Source organism: Stegodyphus dumicola, chromosome 3 (genome assembly GCF_044657685.1).
Source record: "Stegodyphus dumicola isolate Sdum_Otavi_A_Nest chromosome 3, ASM4465768v1".
In the NCBI taxonomy this organism is placed as follows: domain Eukaryota; kingdom Metazoa; phylum Arthropoda; class Arachnida; order Araneae; family Eresidae; genus Stegodyphus; species Stegodyphus dumicola.
In genome coordinates this window covers 8,998,029-9,014,588 of record NC_140770.1, presented here as the reverse complement: position 1 = coordinate 9,014,588, position 16,560 = coordinate 8,998,029, and the positions used below count along the sequence as shown (strand labels likewise).

At 33.6% G+C, this 16,560-nt stretch overlaps 1 protein-coding gene across 1 annotated transcript in view; it reads left to right on the top strand.

The window, feature by feature from the left end:
* The window catches only part of LOC118197552 (uncharacterized), a 214,945-nt gene extending 207,094 nt beyond the window's left edge, over window positions 1-7,851 (top strand). The window contains exon 33 of the mRNA XM_085812555.1: window positions 2,742-7,851. Coding sequence (XP_085668681.1) covers window positions 2,742-2,911 — 170 coding nt within the window. The 3' untranslated portion in view covers window positions 2,912-7,851. The remainder of the gene's footprint in view (window positions 1-2,741) is intronic.
* Window positions 7,852-16,560: the final 8,709 nt, after the last annotated feature.

Genomic DNA, 16,560 nt, shown 5'->3' with positions numbered 1-16,560 from the left:
TTTATATTCAGTACTTATTAGTAGTAGTTTATTTCTAGTTAGTTGTTTATAATCATTACTTACATTATTTTTTAGTTATTGATAGTCATTGCTTATTATAATTAGTTTATTAGTAAAAGAATGATTTGGGGGATTTTTTTATCATTATTTAGTCATAGTTTATAGCCATTATTGATTATAATTAAGTCGTTTATGAAGTTTAGTAATTTTCTGTGGTATCATAAATTGTAACCAAACTTTAAATAGACTGGCAGTGAATTATCGATAAGTAACAAATGAAACTTTGGAAGGGTGTAAAAGACCTTCTATTTAAAGCTAAATCAACGCAAATTAGTTTAGCTTGGCAGTTAGTTTACATATTAGTTTACTTATTGGAGCTTACAACTCATTCCAACCACATGTGAGGAGATAATTGTTTCAATGGGTGACAGATCTGGAGACCGTACATGCCAGGCCAGCAGTCGAATACCCTATGTATCGAGGTAGGTCGGAACACAACGTGCAACATGTGGTCTTACATTACCTTGTCGGAACGTGGCATTTGGGGGCTTTGAAGATAGGGCACAACCATTGGACGAGAGATGTCAGAAACGTACTTATTTGCTTCCAAATTACCATCTACCCGAAGTAGAGATGTGCGTATCGTGTACCCAATGGCTGCCCAAACCACCAGACCAGGTGTAGGGCCCCTATGCCGATATCGAATGCAAACAAGCGACGTGCGGTCTCCTCGGACACTCCAGACACGTATACGGCCAATCAGGATACTGCATGCAGAACCGGGACTCGTCTGGAAAGACGACAATGTGCCACTCCTATATCCAGCTTTGTCTTTCGGCCAAAGAATATGTATTTTTAAGAAGGAAAGCTCCGAACGGAAAGGGACACAACTGCGCATGCGTGAAATATCTGTCGCCAAAAAGCGCCAAAGCTCGAAGCTGATGTCGAAGTTCGAACAGGCTCGACGGTCACGTTTATCAAGAGTTTAAAGCTGTGTTACTCCATTTTCTTCTCTACATATTGATAGATATAAAATCAGACATCAAACTGCGATATGGATAATACAAGTTCAACTAGTAAAGCACGAAAATTCGAGTTTAAATTATCGCGAAAAGTCAAAGAACGATTCATCTTAACCTGTGTTCCTCAATTTCCTGTACAAAAAATCTCGGGCAGGTACATCACAAAGGGGAAAATTCTCGCCAACAGGTTCCGTCGCCAAATCCCTTGGCGAATTGTCCCTCTTCTTTCTAGCGGCGTAGAAGACAAACTGGTTTACATTACGTCTATGGAGCCTTTCTTTCTTTACATAGACTTTCTTTGTTTCGGCGCACCGCAGTCGTCGTCTCTCCCTAGGCTGCTTTGTCAAGGGAAGCCGAAGTAGTGGTCGCCTTGCTCATAGTCGATGCTGCTGCAAACGTCGACTCACCGTACGAGCAGATACTGGGCGTGTTGCAAAGATACCCATTTCCTGACTAATACCTCGTTATGTGGTTTTACCGTCTTGCAGGGCTGACCTCACAATATGTCTGTCCTCTCGAGCGTCGGTCATAGGATCTCGGGCGTTGAGATTCTGCATGCCGTTCAGTATGACCTTCAGCAACCCATTGATTCCATATTCGCTTTACAGTGGTTGGATGTCGACCAGTGCGACGGACGATATCGCAGAACGATAATATAGGCAACGATCCTGCCGCTATCGAATTCCGACATTTGCTAGTAAGCATTCCTTCTTGTTATTCGAGATATAACACGATATTCTGAGCAAACTTCGACTTTACAAAGCGCTTTCCGAAGGAGAAATCCACCACACAACTTTTCTTTTATGCAGTGCTTCATATGTCGTTTCTCCCTCCATCGTCTTCTAAATGCGCTGAAATATAGGGTGGCCCAGAAGTCACTTTACATTTTGAAAATTAAATAACTTTTTTTCTATTAATATATTTCTTTTTCTCTTTTCAGAATTAAAAAATATAATCCCTGGAAATTTTTGGCATGAATAAGTTTACAACAGAACAACGAGTGAAGATAATTGAATTTTACTTTAAAAATGGACGGTCAATTGTTGCAACGCAAAGATCGTTATATGCGCCATTTTAATGTTCGACATCCCCCTAGTAGGTCTGCAATAAGGAACTTAGTGACGCGTTTTCAAGGTTCAATTAGTGCAATCTTTAAAACCAGCAGACTTTCAGAAACGAGTAAATTATGCTGTCAGGTTTCAGAGAACTGCAAGAAATGACAATGAGTTTATTCACAAGTTGATCATGGGAGATGAAGCTCATTTCCATTTGAATGGACATGTGAATAAGCAAAAAATAAAAAAGAATTAATTAAATACAGTCATTTAAGAAAAAGTTATTTAATTTTCAAAATGTAAAGTGACTTCTGGGCCACCCTTTACTAATCATTGGCATATACCAGCTTCTTCCTTTTATGTCATTTTTGACGTTCGTCAGATCATTCCTTCCTGGTGTTGCAGCTTTAATGGTCAGCGGTGTATTTTGCGATTTCGCTATTTCATTTTGTGTGGCGTAAGTACGAAGAAAGCGGTGTTTAATAATAAAGCTAAAGACAATAAAATGTTAACAAGAGTCCAAGAGTAGATTGCGAGCTCAGCCAGAGCATGTAAAAGAACCTTAACAAACCCTCTATATTGTTCAGTTGTTTTTCTTTGTTCATGTATTTAATTCTTGATGGGAAAAAAATCGTATTTTAAAAATTTTAATGTTTTCTTCTAGGTAATCTGACAGACACAGGTGAAGTTTTAAACTGGTTAAAGAAGAACCGATATCGCAGTCGAGAGTTAAACCTTTTTATGTTTGCCATCATAGCAATGGGTGCAGTTTTCATCCAATACACCTGTTTCTTGAAATTCTGTTTCGGACCTATGGTGGAAAAACAGAGCTAGCATACTAAACAAATTAAATAATAATAATAATTATATAGAAAGAATATTTAGCCTAAGGAAGAATATTATATAAGCCCAGGCTGACCATATTTCCTTCACACAAAAGCGGGACGCAGCACGAGGGGGACGAGGATTCATCAAAGAGAAATGTTAGAAAATGTTTAATGATACACTATCATTAAACTTACTATGCTAATTTATATGCAACAATTTTGCCGCAATTTGAAGATTTGTTTTACCGGTAAAAAAAAGTTAAAGTAATTGTTCAACTGCAAAAGATTTTGATGTGGCGAACCCCCCACCAATTCTGTGTTTTAAACAGCAACGAGTTTTAAGTGAATTTAAAAAAAGACCTACTTTAAAAACAATGTAGCAACCAGCAATGATATGAAATTTCCAATTTTGCCAATATGAATTAAAGATTTATCATCTCTGGTAAGAAAGAATGGTTACTCCTTACGTATATTTTATGCAGATTTTTCGTTTGAAATCATATGCTTTAAATGCACAATTCAGGAAAAAGCGAAGTGTAATAGGGTGCCTCTAGAAATAAATAAAATTCTTTCCATATTTTACGATCAGATGAACACAATACAGGTGAAATTAAAGGAGCCTATGTGTGACAGATCCTATAGATGTTATTAATTGATATAGAGGTTTTCCTGTTTTTAACGTTACTTGTGTATTAAATTGAATTGCATTTTAAAAACCATTTCGCAAATATATCTACAAAACTCTTATTTTAGTGATTCTATATTTTTTCACAAAAATATGTTAATAGTGCCAAGTAAATGACCAATTCTAGTTTACCATGTATAGTCAAAATTTAATATGCTATTGTCAATCATATGTGTTTTTAAATACCAAATTTCAGATGTTTTGGATTATATTCTGATATTTTTTCACGAAAATCTGTTCGGTTTAAAAACACTGTTTCACTTTCAGTTTATCCATTTTAGCCAAAATCTAGTATGTTGTTCCCATCGATATAAAAGTCTGAAATACTAAAATTGAAAAGCTTTCGATTTTATTTTAATATAGCTTTTCATTAAAATTGTTGTGGTCTTAAAGAAAGTGTCACTTTCTGTTGCCCAATTTTAATCAAAATCTAATCAGCTCTTTACATAAATGCGGAAAGCTTAAATACGATGAACAGAAATTTTCAGAACTTTGCTATAAGAGTCATCCTGGACGAAATAATCTTCCCACCCACATACACACAGAGATACGGACATATGTCATTGTTAATGTAATCCAAACTATTGTAGGGTCGTAATTTGTGCTTATTGATTGAAAAATATAGAATTTTAAAATGTGCTAAACTTTTAACTAGTCAAACTCCCTGTAGAATGTTTGAAGCGAAAACATTACTTCCCTTTCCTATATGTATAAGTTACTGAAAAGTAAAAATTACTTATTAAATACACTGTAATTAGGTATTTATTCCAAAATTCAATCAACAGCTACTTACAAATTGGATTTTATTTCTTTTGTTTCGGCGGAAATTTCGTGGTTCTCTTAAAAACAAATTCAAAACATTCTTCTTTTTAGCAATTTTATGGCCAAATAATGGCGCTTTCCATTTCCAGAAAATTCATCGCAGTTTTTTCCGTTACTTCCAAATTCTACAAGCGCTTATTTTAAAATTGATAATAAGGCCAAAACGTATGAAAATGGTTTGAATTAAAAAAACGCGTAAGAAAATGGCGACTTGGTTGACGAAGAATTGTTATAAGCATGGAGGTAAGAAAGAGCTTCTGACTTCCTGCCTGCATGGTTATAAGTATGATTGCCAGAAGATTGGTTTTGTGCAGGGTTGCCAGAGTTTGGCGCAAACTGAAAATTTGGCGATTTCTAATAAGATGGTTGCGACGATACGTAAATACCCATATTTCTACCATGAACAGTCAACGATGATGAAATGTCCTAATCTACCTCTTTTGAAGAATGATATTTACTTAAATTTAAATCTTTACCGTAATTTGAATATGAATTCTCTTGAATATTATCTTCTCTCTCTCTCTCTTTTTTTTTTTTTTTTTTTCCTTATAGGGATGCTGTATGAATTACATTGGAATGAGAATGGGAGATTTAAAAAATAGAGAATAAATCTAACTTGAAAGTCATATAGATATTTTGAGACTTGGCGATAAGATTAAGCGAATCAAAAACTTCACTGCGCACGATGTCAAAACATTGTTAAACATTAGTAAAGAATGATCAGCTGAGTGCGTCCACTCCACATATATTTTTTTCTCTTCGCATTTTCTTTAATTACGCTAGTAAAATAATAGTAACTAATATTGCATTAAAGTTTGCAGGTTAAAGTTTTGCAATGTATCAATAATGCAATTAGAGCACCATTTATAGATTAGAATATGCTATTAACTAATTAATTAAAATCATTATGATATTGACTATAAATCAAATCGAATTACCATTTTTTTTTTTAGCCGAGCTGAGCAAAATTCATGATTTGTACGCCTGAATAATTTATAAAAGCAGGGATCGCCCTGCTTTGGAAAATTGGTAAGAATTTAAATTTAATGGAATTAAGGATTTAACAACATATTAAAATTACTTAATGGAACCCTTTCCATGTATATATTCTTAATCACTTTTTATTTATTTTCATATTTAAAAACTGTGTTTCAGTGGCGCTATATATGAAATAAATGGCTTAATAAATTTAATAAGCCATTTAAAAAATAAACTGCAATTTATTTAATATAAAATATTATTATAATATAATATAATATCAAATGAATTAAGATTTAATTAACATTCATATATTTTGTTAATTTTTAAATATGAAGAATTTAATAAATATTAATACAATTAATTAATTCTATAAATGATTAATGAAAGGGAATTACTACATTTTAATACAGTATTTTATTATAATTATACGAATTATTATAATAAAATAATGATATTTTGTTCTAATAAATAAAAGTTAATAAGCCATCTAATAAATAAATAAGAAATATGTAACGAACCGCTTACATTATTAACATGTTTTCTTTTACAGTATGTCTGAACCTGTCATAATTTCCGCATACTTCATAGAACAAAAATTGTATCAAAATTTAATTTTCTTAATGCATAAGATAACGCATTCCTGCAAACGATCCAGAAGCCTAGAAAAACTTCAACTAAACCTGCCAAGCGATAAGATACAGGTCTAAATTTTTTATTGTCTTAGTGCATAATCATATATTGAGTTGTATTATAACTTTTTTTTATTCTGAAAATATTTCAAATATCAGTATTAACCGAATATCTCTATTCAATAATTATCCTTTCCCGTGATATATCATAAATAATTACAAGTTATGAATAATTATTTATGATTGTCTAATGATAGCATATTTTGGTACTATTCGGTTTTGAGGGCCGTAAAAAATAGCCAAATCATTGTTGATGCCAATGCTGCCAAAAAGAATTACGGCAACCCTAATAATTGCGGCAAGAAAGGAAGTATAGTAGTAAATAACTAAGATTGATGTTTTAATTTAGATGAAAGGTTAATTTCATATAATACTTTTTTATTATTAAATTTATATGAAAAAGGCTAAACATGACTGAATGGAAGCATAAGAGTCAATACCTATTTCAGATCATTATTATAATTTATACAAAAATTGCTAAACATAACCGAATGGATGCCTGCATTGCTATTTCGCTACCGACTTATCGCTAAAGCATAATTTCATCTCGTTAGTTGTTCGAACATAATTTTCTATAATAAACGATGCCTTTTCTTTGAAAATATTCTCGTAAAGTGCAGAATCGCTCAGTTATTTGTTTGCCGCTTTTTACAAGGATAAATACAATTGGAATTTTGTCAATTTTCTTTTACTTTTTAAGTGAAAATAGGTCGATGTGTACATAGATAAAGGCAAGGGTGTGCGCAGTGCCATTTTTGTGCAATTCTAGGATTTTTTTTTTAAGTGAAAATAGGTCTATGTGCACATGGATACCGAGTATGTGCAATTCTTATAAACGCGTCAAGCAGTGGGTGATTCTGCACTTTGCCCAAAATTCTATTACCGACTTTTCGTCATAGTCAATTCCCAAATTCTTAAATCCATAGGATATCAAAAAAGGATTTAAAATTTAAAAAAAAAAAAAAAAAAAAAAAAAAAAAAAAAAAAAAAAAAAGGATTTAAAATCAAAAAAAGGATTTAAAAATTAAACTAGTATTTCAATGGCGCCTTAAGAAATATAGAACTATATAAACTTAAGCAATCTGAAATCAATGCGTACGCTAGATTTGGCGCGCTGTTAAATGGGGGCGTTTGCTAGATTTGGCGCTTTTGCGTATACATTTTCGCGGCAATTTTCTTACGGCCTTCAAAACAAAATAGTACCCATATTTTTAGGCATAATGAAAAAAGGAACGAAATTGTCATTTAAAAATACTCTCGTCCCTTTCGAAACGGAATATATGGTCAGCCGATATTCACCTCTACTTTTCACTCTGCGTGATAAAATTCCAACAGCCCAGTTTCACCGCATTCCTTTTGTTATTTCATTTTCATACATGATTCATGAGATTTTTGCTATACCACTTCTAAATTCTTATTTCGTTCCATTTGGCTAATTAAAAACTAATTTTAAAAAATGTAAATATTGTAAAATACTTTTATTATGAGTATTTATGCCTCTGTAATTATTCAAATTGTATATTAATTATGTATTCATAAATATTATACAAAATCACGTCTATTAAATAATATGTTTATTGAAGACCAAAATTTGGAAGTATTATAAAATCTACATCAAAATAAGATGTTTTTGAATTAAATATGCCAATAACTCCTATTAAACGTTAAAGTTTTATTCTTCATGTAAATTCATAACTTGGCTCAGATTTTATTTACAAATTCATGTATATTTCAGTTGTTAAATCAATAAATTATCAAGTTTCATATATATTTCAGTTTTGTTTGCTATTATTTTGAATGCGCTTTGTAATATTAATATTGTAATATTAGTACGTGTTCGTAATAAATTGAACGCGCACAGAACCGAAGATAGCTTGATAAAATTTATTTATTCCAGAACGGTAAAGTGTTTCTTTTGGAAAAGGAATACTTTACAGTTTTGGAACTTTCCACAACAAATACTTGTACAACTCTTCTCAGTATCACATAGCACAGTCAGCAGTGACATTTCAAACAGCGCAAAATGCATCTAAAGAGCGAAGCTTACACGGAGATATATCTCAATACTTCAAAGTCAGCTATGAATTGAGAAACTGATGTCTGATCACGGATTATTTTTAGTCCAAAGGGATTTGAATCCCGAAGGACTATTAGTTTCGTTTTGGCATTTTGCGTCGGACGGATAAATGTCGGTTCACTTTTCAAACTGTTGCCATAAAATGTTAGAGTCCTGCATTATATTTGAAGAAATTAAATAATGAAAATCTGCGTAAATGTATTTCTCACATTGTCATAAAATAACGGTACATAGAGTCATCGAATTTTGAATAACGTAATCCTCCAACGAATATGAGCATGTGGAAGACCAAATTTGAAATTTGAAATTTGTTTTATGATCGATTTCCTATTTTTTAAAACTTTGACGAATTTTTGATTAACAAACTCAAGGATTTCAAAGCGAGCAATGGCAACGTTGTGCAGAAAAAACATTTATATCTCCAGCGCGTGAGTCTCTGTATCGGAAATTCTAAAGATAGGCTCGTTTTAAAACTATTTTGCGATATTGCTGTTGCACTGGATCTTATGGTTTAAGTGCGAGGAACATGATATTTAATAAAGAAAGGTAACACACAAAATGTTAAAAAACGCCCCTTTGGACGTAATTTAAAATCTGAAACATTTCAGTTTTTTTTTTTCTTTTTCTTTTCTTTTTCTTTTCTTTTTTTTTTTTTTTTTACTTCTGGTATGTAGATACCTATAGTTTTAATTTGTATTTGTGGTATTTGCCCTGTACCATTCACGGTAATTTGTAATAAAGTGGATTTGCATTGTCACCCGAAGGCGAAAATGTCATGATTATTATGAGAAAGGCCCTAGTAAATGTCCATAAGTCAATTTAAGTTGAATAATTTACTAAATGAGAATTATTTACGGCACTAGAATGCGTAAGATTCGTTAATTTTTCGAAGTTCCATTTTCATACATGAATTCAGGATCACGTGACTGTCGACGAATGTTGAACTTGTATTGACGAAGTTATTAAATTATTAATATGCAATTTTTAACAAAATCCTAAAGCCGTTTTGTCATTTACTAATAGCAGATTCCATACTTTTCCGTGCAGTTGAAAATCCAAGACAACACAAATAACATTCTCTTGATAAATTTTTCTATGTCGGGTTTCTTTTGCTATTGGTTGTGGGAGGTCATGTGATTCAAGTAGATTCTCAGTCCAGTAATTATTGTTATTGGCGTTGGTGTTAATTAGCATAATGCACATATAATTAATAGATAAAATTATTAATCAAATAAAGTAAATCATAGTAACTCAAAAGTAGTTGTCACGCAAAGTCTATTTAACCTGCTTTTGCCAGATATACACTTAACACAATAACACATTAAAATTATTTATATTTTACTCCCAACGCGAGTCATGATGTATTATATGCTTTTTGACCTATTTTCAATTCTTGGGTCGTAATTTGTTAATTCCTTTACTGCTGAGTACGAAGAATGTTTTTAGTACTTTCGAAGAAGTTGTGAGCCGTAATTAGAACTGTATCATAAATAGGTTTAATTTTAAGTTCTTCATAGACGATTGAATTTCTCACAAGCCATGGTGCATTTGCTATCGCTCTGAGGATCTTGTTTTGTAATACAGTAATTTTTTGTCTTTTTTTGTTTGCGGTAGCCCAGGCTGGGATTGCATAGAGGATAATGGGCCTAATTAGGGTGAGGTAGGGACTTCTTTTTGTCCAGATACTTAATTTTGAACTAAACTAAACTCAGTGGCGTAACAGCCCTAATGGGCCAAGGCCTGCAGTGCCCGAAATCTGCTTTCTTGACCGTGGGCCCCGGGGTGCGTAAGCATATGCCCTGAACAAGTGGTCAGCTTGGTCTCAGGAACCCCTGTGTTTAGTCCTCAAGCGAACTTGGTACTCATTTTATCGACCCAAGTGATGGAAATCAAGGGATGAAAGGTTGAGTCGACCTTTGCCCAGCCCGGGAATCGAACCCCAAACCTGTGGTGCTGCTGCGCGATGCGCTAGCCACTGCGCCACCGGGCCTAACTTAATTTTGATTTACATCCAATTAAGCCACAGATTGCCATGAAGGTGGAATTTGCAGGATTAATTACACCATTTGTATGCTCCTTGAATGTGAGTTTTTGTTCAATTATGATTCCTAAGTATTTATAAGAACTTGCCACTGGCAGAACTTCATTAACTATTTTTATTTCAGTATTAACTCTCGTTGTAGCCTTGTACCATCGATATAGCACCACACAGCACTTGGAAGTGTTTAAGCTAATTTTCCACATCTTGCACCATTTAGAGACTGTGTTTACTTGCAATTGCTGGTTGTTTGTTGCATTTTGGGGATTCATGAACTATGTGACAATAACGGTGTCATATGCATAATTTAAAATACTTGCATTGAGAAGGTTGGGAAAGTCGTTTAATATGTTAAAAAGCTTTGAGAACACCGCAGTGGATGGTCTTCGCAGAGAGAGTGCCGCCACACACATCTTTTTAAGTAAGAAAGTATTAGTAGAATGAAACTGTTCGAAGAAGGAAATTTGAAATTTTGGGGATGACACCGTTTGCGAAGCACGGTCGAACGCATTTTCAAAGTCCAGGAAGCATGCTGTCTACTCCAGATTTTTTAATTGTGAGATCCTTTTTCGGTGAGTTCTTTTTGCAGAAGTGCTATATTACTATTGCGTGGTAGTTCCTTTATGACAGCTTTTACGGTGGAAAGGGATTTCACGTTCCTGAAGCATGTGTGTAATTTCACGATAATATTCGATTCCGTATATCCTGATGTTAAGAGTATCACCCTTAAGGTTTACTTTTATTTTTTGTATACCTAAACCTTCAATTCCTTCCTTTAGTACTTCTTAGTCCGCGTTGAAGTCAGCCAAGACTAGGTGGGGAATGTGCTTAACGGTTTTCTTTTGGGTGGAGAAATTCTCCTTGATTGTCACACACCTCTTATCCGTTTGTTCGGGGTTTAGGTCTGAGAATTTGTTCTTTGGGCTGGTTCTATGATTTCTGGTTTAGAGAGAGTTCTTTTGTGTGTAATCCTCCGTGTTGTGAATCCATTACTGTCTGTTATAGCGGATTTCTGTTGTTTTTTGTGCTATTTCATTTTTTGTTAGCTTCCGAATTCGTTCTCTGTTTAGCATTATTATTTAATAAAATTGTTGCGCATTCTAAGTACTATTTTATTCTGTTAAGATGCTCATTTAGGTTTCCTAATTTATTGACTTCCTCAATTTGATTTTCCAGATGAATTTTAGCTCGCGTTAGATTAGAAATCCTTAATCTGACGTATTTTCTCTAAAAAAACTTTAGCTTCTACAATCTTATTCTCCTCAATAGCAACCGTCTCCGTTATCAATGATGGCCGAACCTAACTCAGTAAACTAAGATGTTGGCATCCTCTGATAAAAGAAATAATGCTTACCATGGACGTCTTCTAGGAAATCCACAAGCTAGCTGGGCGTTCAAGCAATCTTGACATTTTCACCGACACTTAAGCGGAGCTCGAAAAAATCTCAGCCCGTTTCTAAACGATGAGAGCTAATACCAATACCAATATCAGGCGGTATATATTGGTCATAAGGTTTTCACTGACGGGTCATCCTCCAATCCAACCAATATCAATATTGAATATTTCCTGAATTATCGCTCGGAGAGCGATGTTATCAGCTCAATTGAAAATACTGCCACAAACCGGCATTTGATTTTGGCACATCTATGGCGATGGAGATTCGCGAGAGCGGAGGAGTGGTGACGAAGGAGAAGGGGGTAATCATGAGTTACCGTGAAGAGTACACTTCGTGACGATGTCATCAGGCAAATAATAGCAGAAAGTTCGTAGTGGCGAGAGAATGCACGGGTCACATGATTTTTAGAGTCCAATCCAGTGAGGCATAATGAGGAGCCAGGTTCCTGGAGCTTCATCCTGAGTACTTGAATTTCAGGGCAGCCAAGTGGTTACGGGAGCCAATCCGAAGCTTGGGCTAGGAATTCACTTCCATTGGTGATGAGAGCTGATACTCTCTCTCTGGTCTTATATAGTTTTGCTCCGGCCGCTGAGAAATCTCTAGTATCTTTCGTGTCTCGAAATTACTGGAATTCGCATACGGTTAGCGTAACATATAGGGGCCGGATGAAGTTACAGTTACAATAAGAATCAATTACAATTATTCGATTACAGTATCAATTAGCTATACAGGGACCAGCTATATATATATCTCATTCTTGAAAATGGTCGCCAAATGGTGGTTAAGTTTGGCGATCATTTTCAATAATGAGATAATTCAAGGCACAATGCAGCAGAATTTAGGACCCGTAGAGTTGAGGACACATAGTAGTAGAATTTAGGACACATCAGGTGGCACAAATTTGTACAGGCGAAATCTTGGTAAGCTTAATCACAGACGTTAAAGATATATTAAGAAATGAATCAAACATCAGGAAATATTCATTGATCGATGATCTGAGTGATGAAAATGCATGCTTAAAACTATCTGGCTTTGCAGCGCAAGACACTCTACATTGCTAACAGTTAATATGTGGAGTTGGGAGAACTCATAAGCGAAGACAGATAAATAATAGCTTAATAATCGGTTTCTGGTCAGCTGACAAGAAAATAGTCTATAATTTACTCTAAATATCATTTTTTACATTTACCACATTATTAGAAAATAATTGCATTAACTATCGCATCATACGTGCGTACGTTCGTGGAGAATATTGTGTCAGGCTTCATTCAAACGAGAGCTCTGTGGTCGTAAGAAGCATAGCCGAGCTTCATTACTCTAGACCTTACTACGTCACAAAAACTGGTTGAGGAATTTTCCCTGAATGTTCTAACTTTACAATTTTATGCCAATTTGTTACAAGAACCGACCATTCACAGCAAAGCAAACATTAACTGACAGTCTGTCGGCGTCGTTGCTGAGTCAGCTGCTTAATTACGCATGCTCAACTTTACTTTCTATAAACGGCTCAACTTTACTTTCTACGGCTTAAATCCTATTACACAAGTGTTAAAACGAACTTAATGACTTTTACGCAATAAGCCACAAAGCCCTCGTCTGAGCGAAGCCTGACAGAATCGGGAACTGATTGGACAAACGATGTTGACTCACATCATAATGAACAATGTCTTTCTTTCCATCGTTTCTTCCCTTTTCCCCCTTTATCTGAAGCATTCGCCCATACATTTGGCAGATTACAGTTTGCCTGAATGGAGAATAATTGCGGTTGAACGAAAAAAATTTAGATATAATTTGTGCAGTTTCGCATCACAATATAGCTTTGAATGCTCTGTTCTCTCTAAACGTAACTAGACTTAAACAGAACTCTGATAAAAGGGGTTGATAAAAATTGGCTATTAAAAGAAAATTTTAATTTCGAAAAGTATAATTAAGAAATTTTAATGAAAAGATAAAAGGCTGGTTAAGTTTTGAAGGACTACTTAGAAAAATTCATGAGTATTAGGAAATTGACCTTGAAGATAAATATAAATATTTTCTACATTTGAATGTGTACTGAACCTGGATCCAAAGCCATCGATTTTTTAGAGTTTTCTCCTTACTTCTGAAGGCTGTATTAAAGCTAGTGGATGTTTGAAATATAGGTCTAAGAAAGACGATTAGTAGTAGTGTATGCAAGAGAACAGCTCTATTTAGCAATGAAAATTAGTAGTAAATCTAATAAATTTTCTGCATTTAAAGTGCATGACAAAACAGAAACGCATTTACGCCTTGTATTTTAACTTTGTGTATTTAACTTTGTGTGCGCCTTGTGTTTAATCTTTCCTTGGCTTTGTAATTTAGACGTGTGAGATCTATGGCAAATAGAACAGTAGCATGGAAAATTCTTGCAGTGTATTTTCTGCAGCAGATTTCGAATATGTTTATTTCTTAATACTTTGCTTCTAATATGAAATGATTTCAATGAAGAACATACTAAATACTAATTCAGAAGTCAAACAACAAAAATCAGCGTTATATTTTCAAAATTGATTAGCAGCTTATTAAGAATGGACGTAATGATTGGGCAAATTCAACACATTTTGAAAACACATGAAAGCAGTGCATCTCACCTTAAACATAGCTCAAAATGCAGTGAACTCAAAATGACTTTGCATAATTTATGTACTATTGATGCAGCTCAACAAATACTTTATGATGCAGAAAAGGCTTACTGGCAATAGGTTATTGCAGGGCTTATTTATTTAATTCAGTATTTAGTCCGGTAATGCCTTGCATTTAGAGGTTCTTCGAAAGAGTTGTATCATAGTGATAATGGAAAGTTTTTTAAGTTGGTTGAAAGCATAGCAAAATTTGATCCAATAATCGCTGAACATCTCCACAAAATTCAAAGATCTCAAAAGAAGAACATTGCTCATTACTTACGGGATCAAATTCAGAATAAAATTATAAGCATTATTTTAGAAGGAATTAAAATGCTTTATTACATATGATTAAATTGTCAAAATATTACTTACTAATTCTGGATACTACACCTGATGTCAGTCATACCGAACAGTTGACTTTTGTAATTCGATTTGTTTATAAGAACGAGGAAACCAATAAAGCCCAAATTGAAGAACGTTTTTTAGGATTTCAATCTGTCGACGTCACTATTGGACAGGGTCTGTTTGAATACATAAATGGTCATTTAAAATGGTCATTTAAAATTGTTAGAACTAAATTTATCAGATTTACGAGACCAATCTTATGATAATGTTGCTAATATGAGAGGAAAGCACAAACGATTGCAACAAAAATTATTGAAAATAACTCGAGGGCACTTTATATCCCCTGCTCTGCCATTTTCTAAATCTAGTTGTAAATGATGCAGCTAAAATTTCCTTCGAAACAGTTAATTTCTTCGGAGTAGTGCAGGAGCTTTACAACTACTTTTCTTCAACCGTTAAACGTTGGTCTATTTTGCAACAGTATGTTGAAAATATTACTTTAAAGCACTCTCCAACATCAGATGGGGGAGTAGAATTCAGGCTTTAAGACCCAACGGTCAAAGAAAACGATTTGAAGAGAAATTTGAGAGCGTTAATAAATATTTAAGAAGATCAAGCAAGACACATAGAAGCAAGAATTCAAGCAAAAAAAATGATTCAGATGGTTTCGTCGTTTAAATTCCTTTGTTCCATTAACATCTGGCACCATATTTTAAATTTAATAAATGTAACAAATGAAATCATGCATGTGATTTACAAATCGTGACTGACAATTTACAAAATCTTATATCAGAACTCAATAATCGTACATCAGATGAAGCGTATGGATATGCAATTGCCAATGCAAGTATCGTTGCTGATGATTTGGGGGTGGATACGGAATTTGCACAAAGGCGAAACAGGTTTAAAAAGAAACTATTTCAAGATCAAACAAACCAATCAACAATCCGAGACAAAAAATTTAAGGTTACATTTTACAATATAAGATTAGACACTACTATTTCTTCAATTACTGAAATATTCAGTCTACATTACATTTACTTCATTACATTTCATTTCATTACATTTAAGAACATTACATTTACTTCAAGTACACTATATACCTAATTTAAAAATCTGGAGTGACAATGAAATTTTAAAACATTGTAAAGAATTCGAACAAAAATTAATGGATGCTAAAAATGTTAATGGAAAGGATATCGATGGATTAAATTTGTTCGAAGAAATAAAATCTTTGCGATGTTTTACCAAAGAGGATATGTCATCTATTGATATTTTAAATCATGTTTATGAAAACAATCTTACCGATACATTTCCAAATATTGCAATAGCTTTACACATTTCTTTAACCTGCCAGTTTCGGTGGCTACTGGAGAAAACGAAATTTTTCAAAACTTAAAATTATAAAAAACTACATGCGATTTACGATGGCGCAGGAGAGATTATCGGGCTTGTCAATTATATCCATAGAGAGCGAAATTTTGAATAAATTAAATAGAAAGGAATTGATATTGATACGCGCGTTTGTAGCTGATAAAGCTAGGAGAATCAGTATTTGAATATATTTTCTAATTTTTATATTTTACTTAAAAAATGTTTTATCATTGTTTTGTTTTTAAAATTTATGAAATAATAAAAAACAATAAGACAAACACGTGTTTTAATGTTATAATTTTAAAGCCTTTCAGTTCGAAAGTCAAGTATTGAATATTATAAAAGAGTATTTCACATATAATTTGCAGCACTTTATAGGAGTGCAACAAAACCCCATAAAAGGGAGCCAAATTTCAATTTGAACAAGGGCGCCTAATACCCACGCGGCTCCTCTTCTAATCCGAGTTTTTTGCATGTTAGCTATTCATCATTAGACTACCTTTCTAATTTTAATACTTAACATAAAAGATTTTCTGTGTAGTCTATAGAAAATCACGAGGTATGTAAATAACTTTTTCAAATTTATTAAAGTCTATGTACATGAAA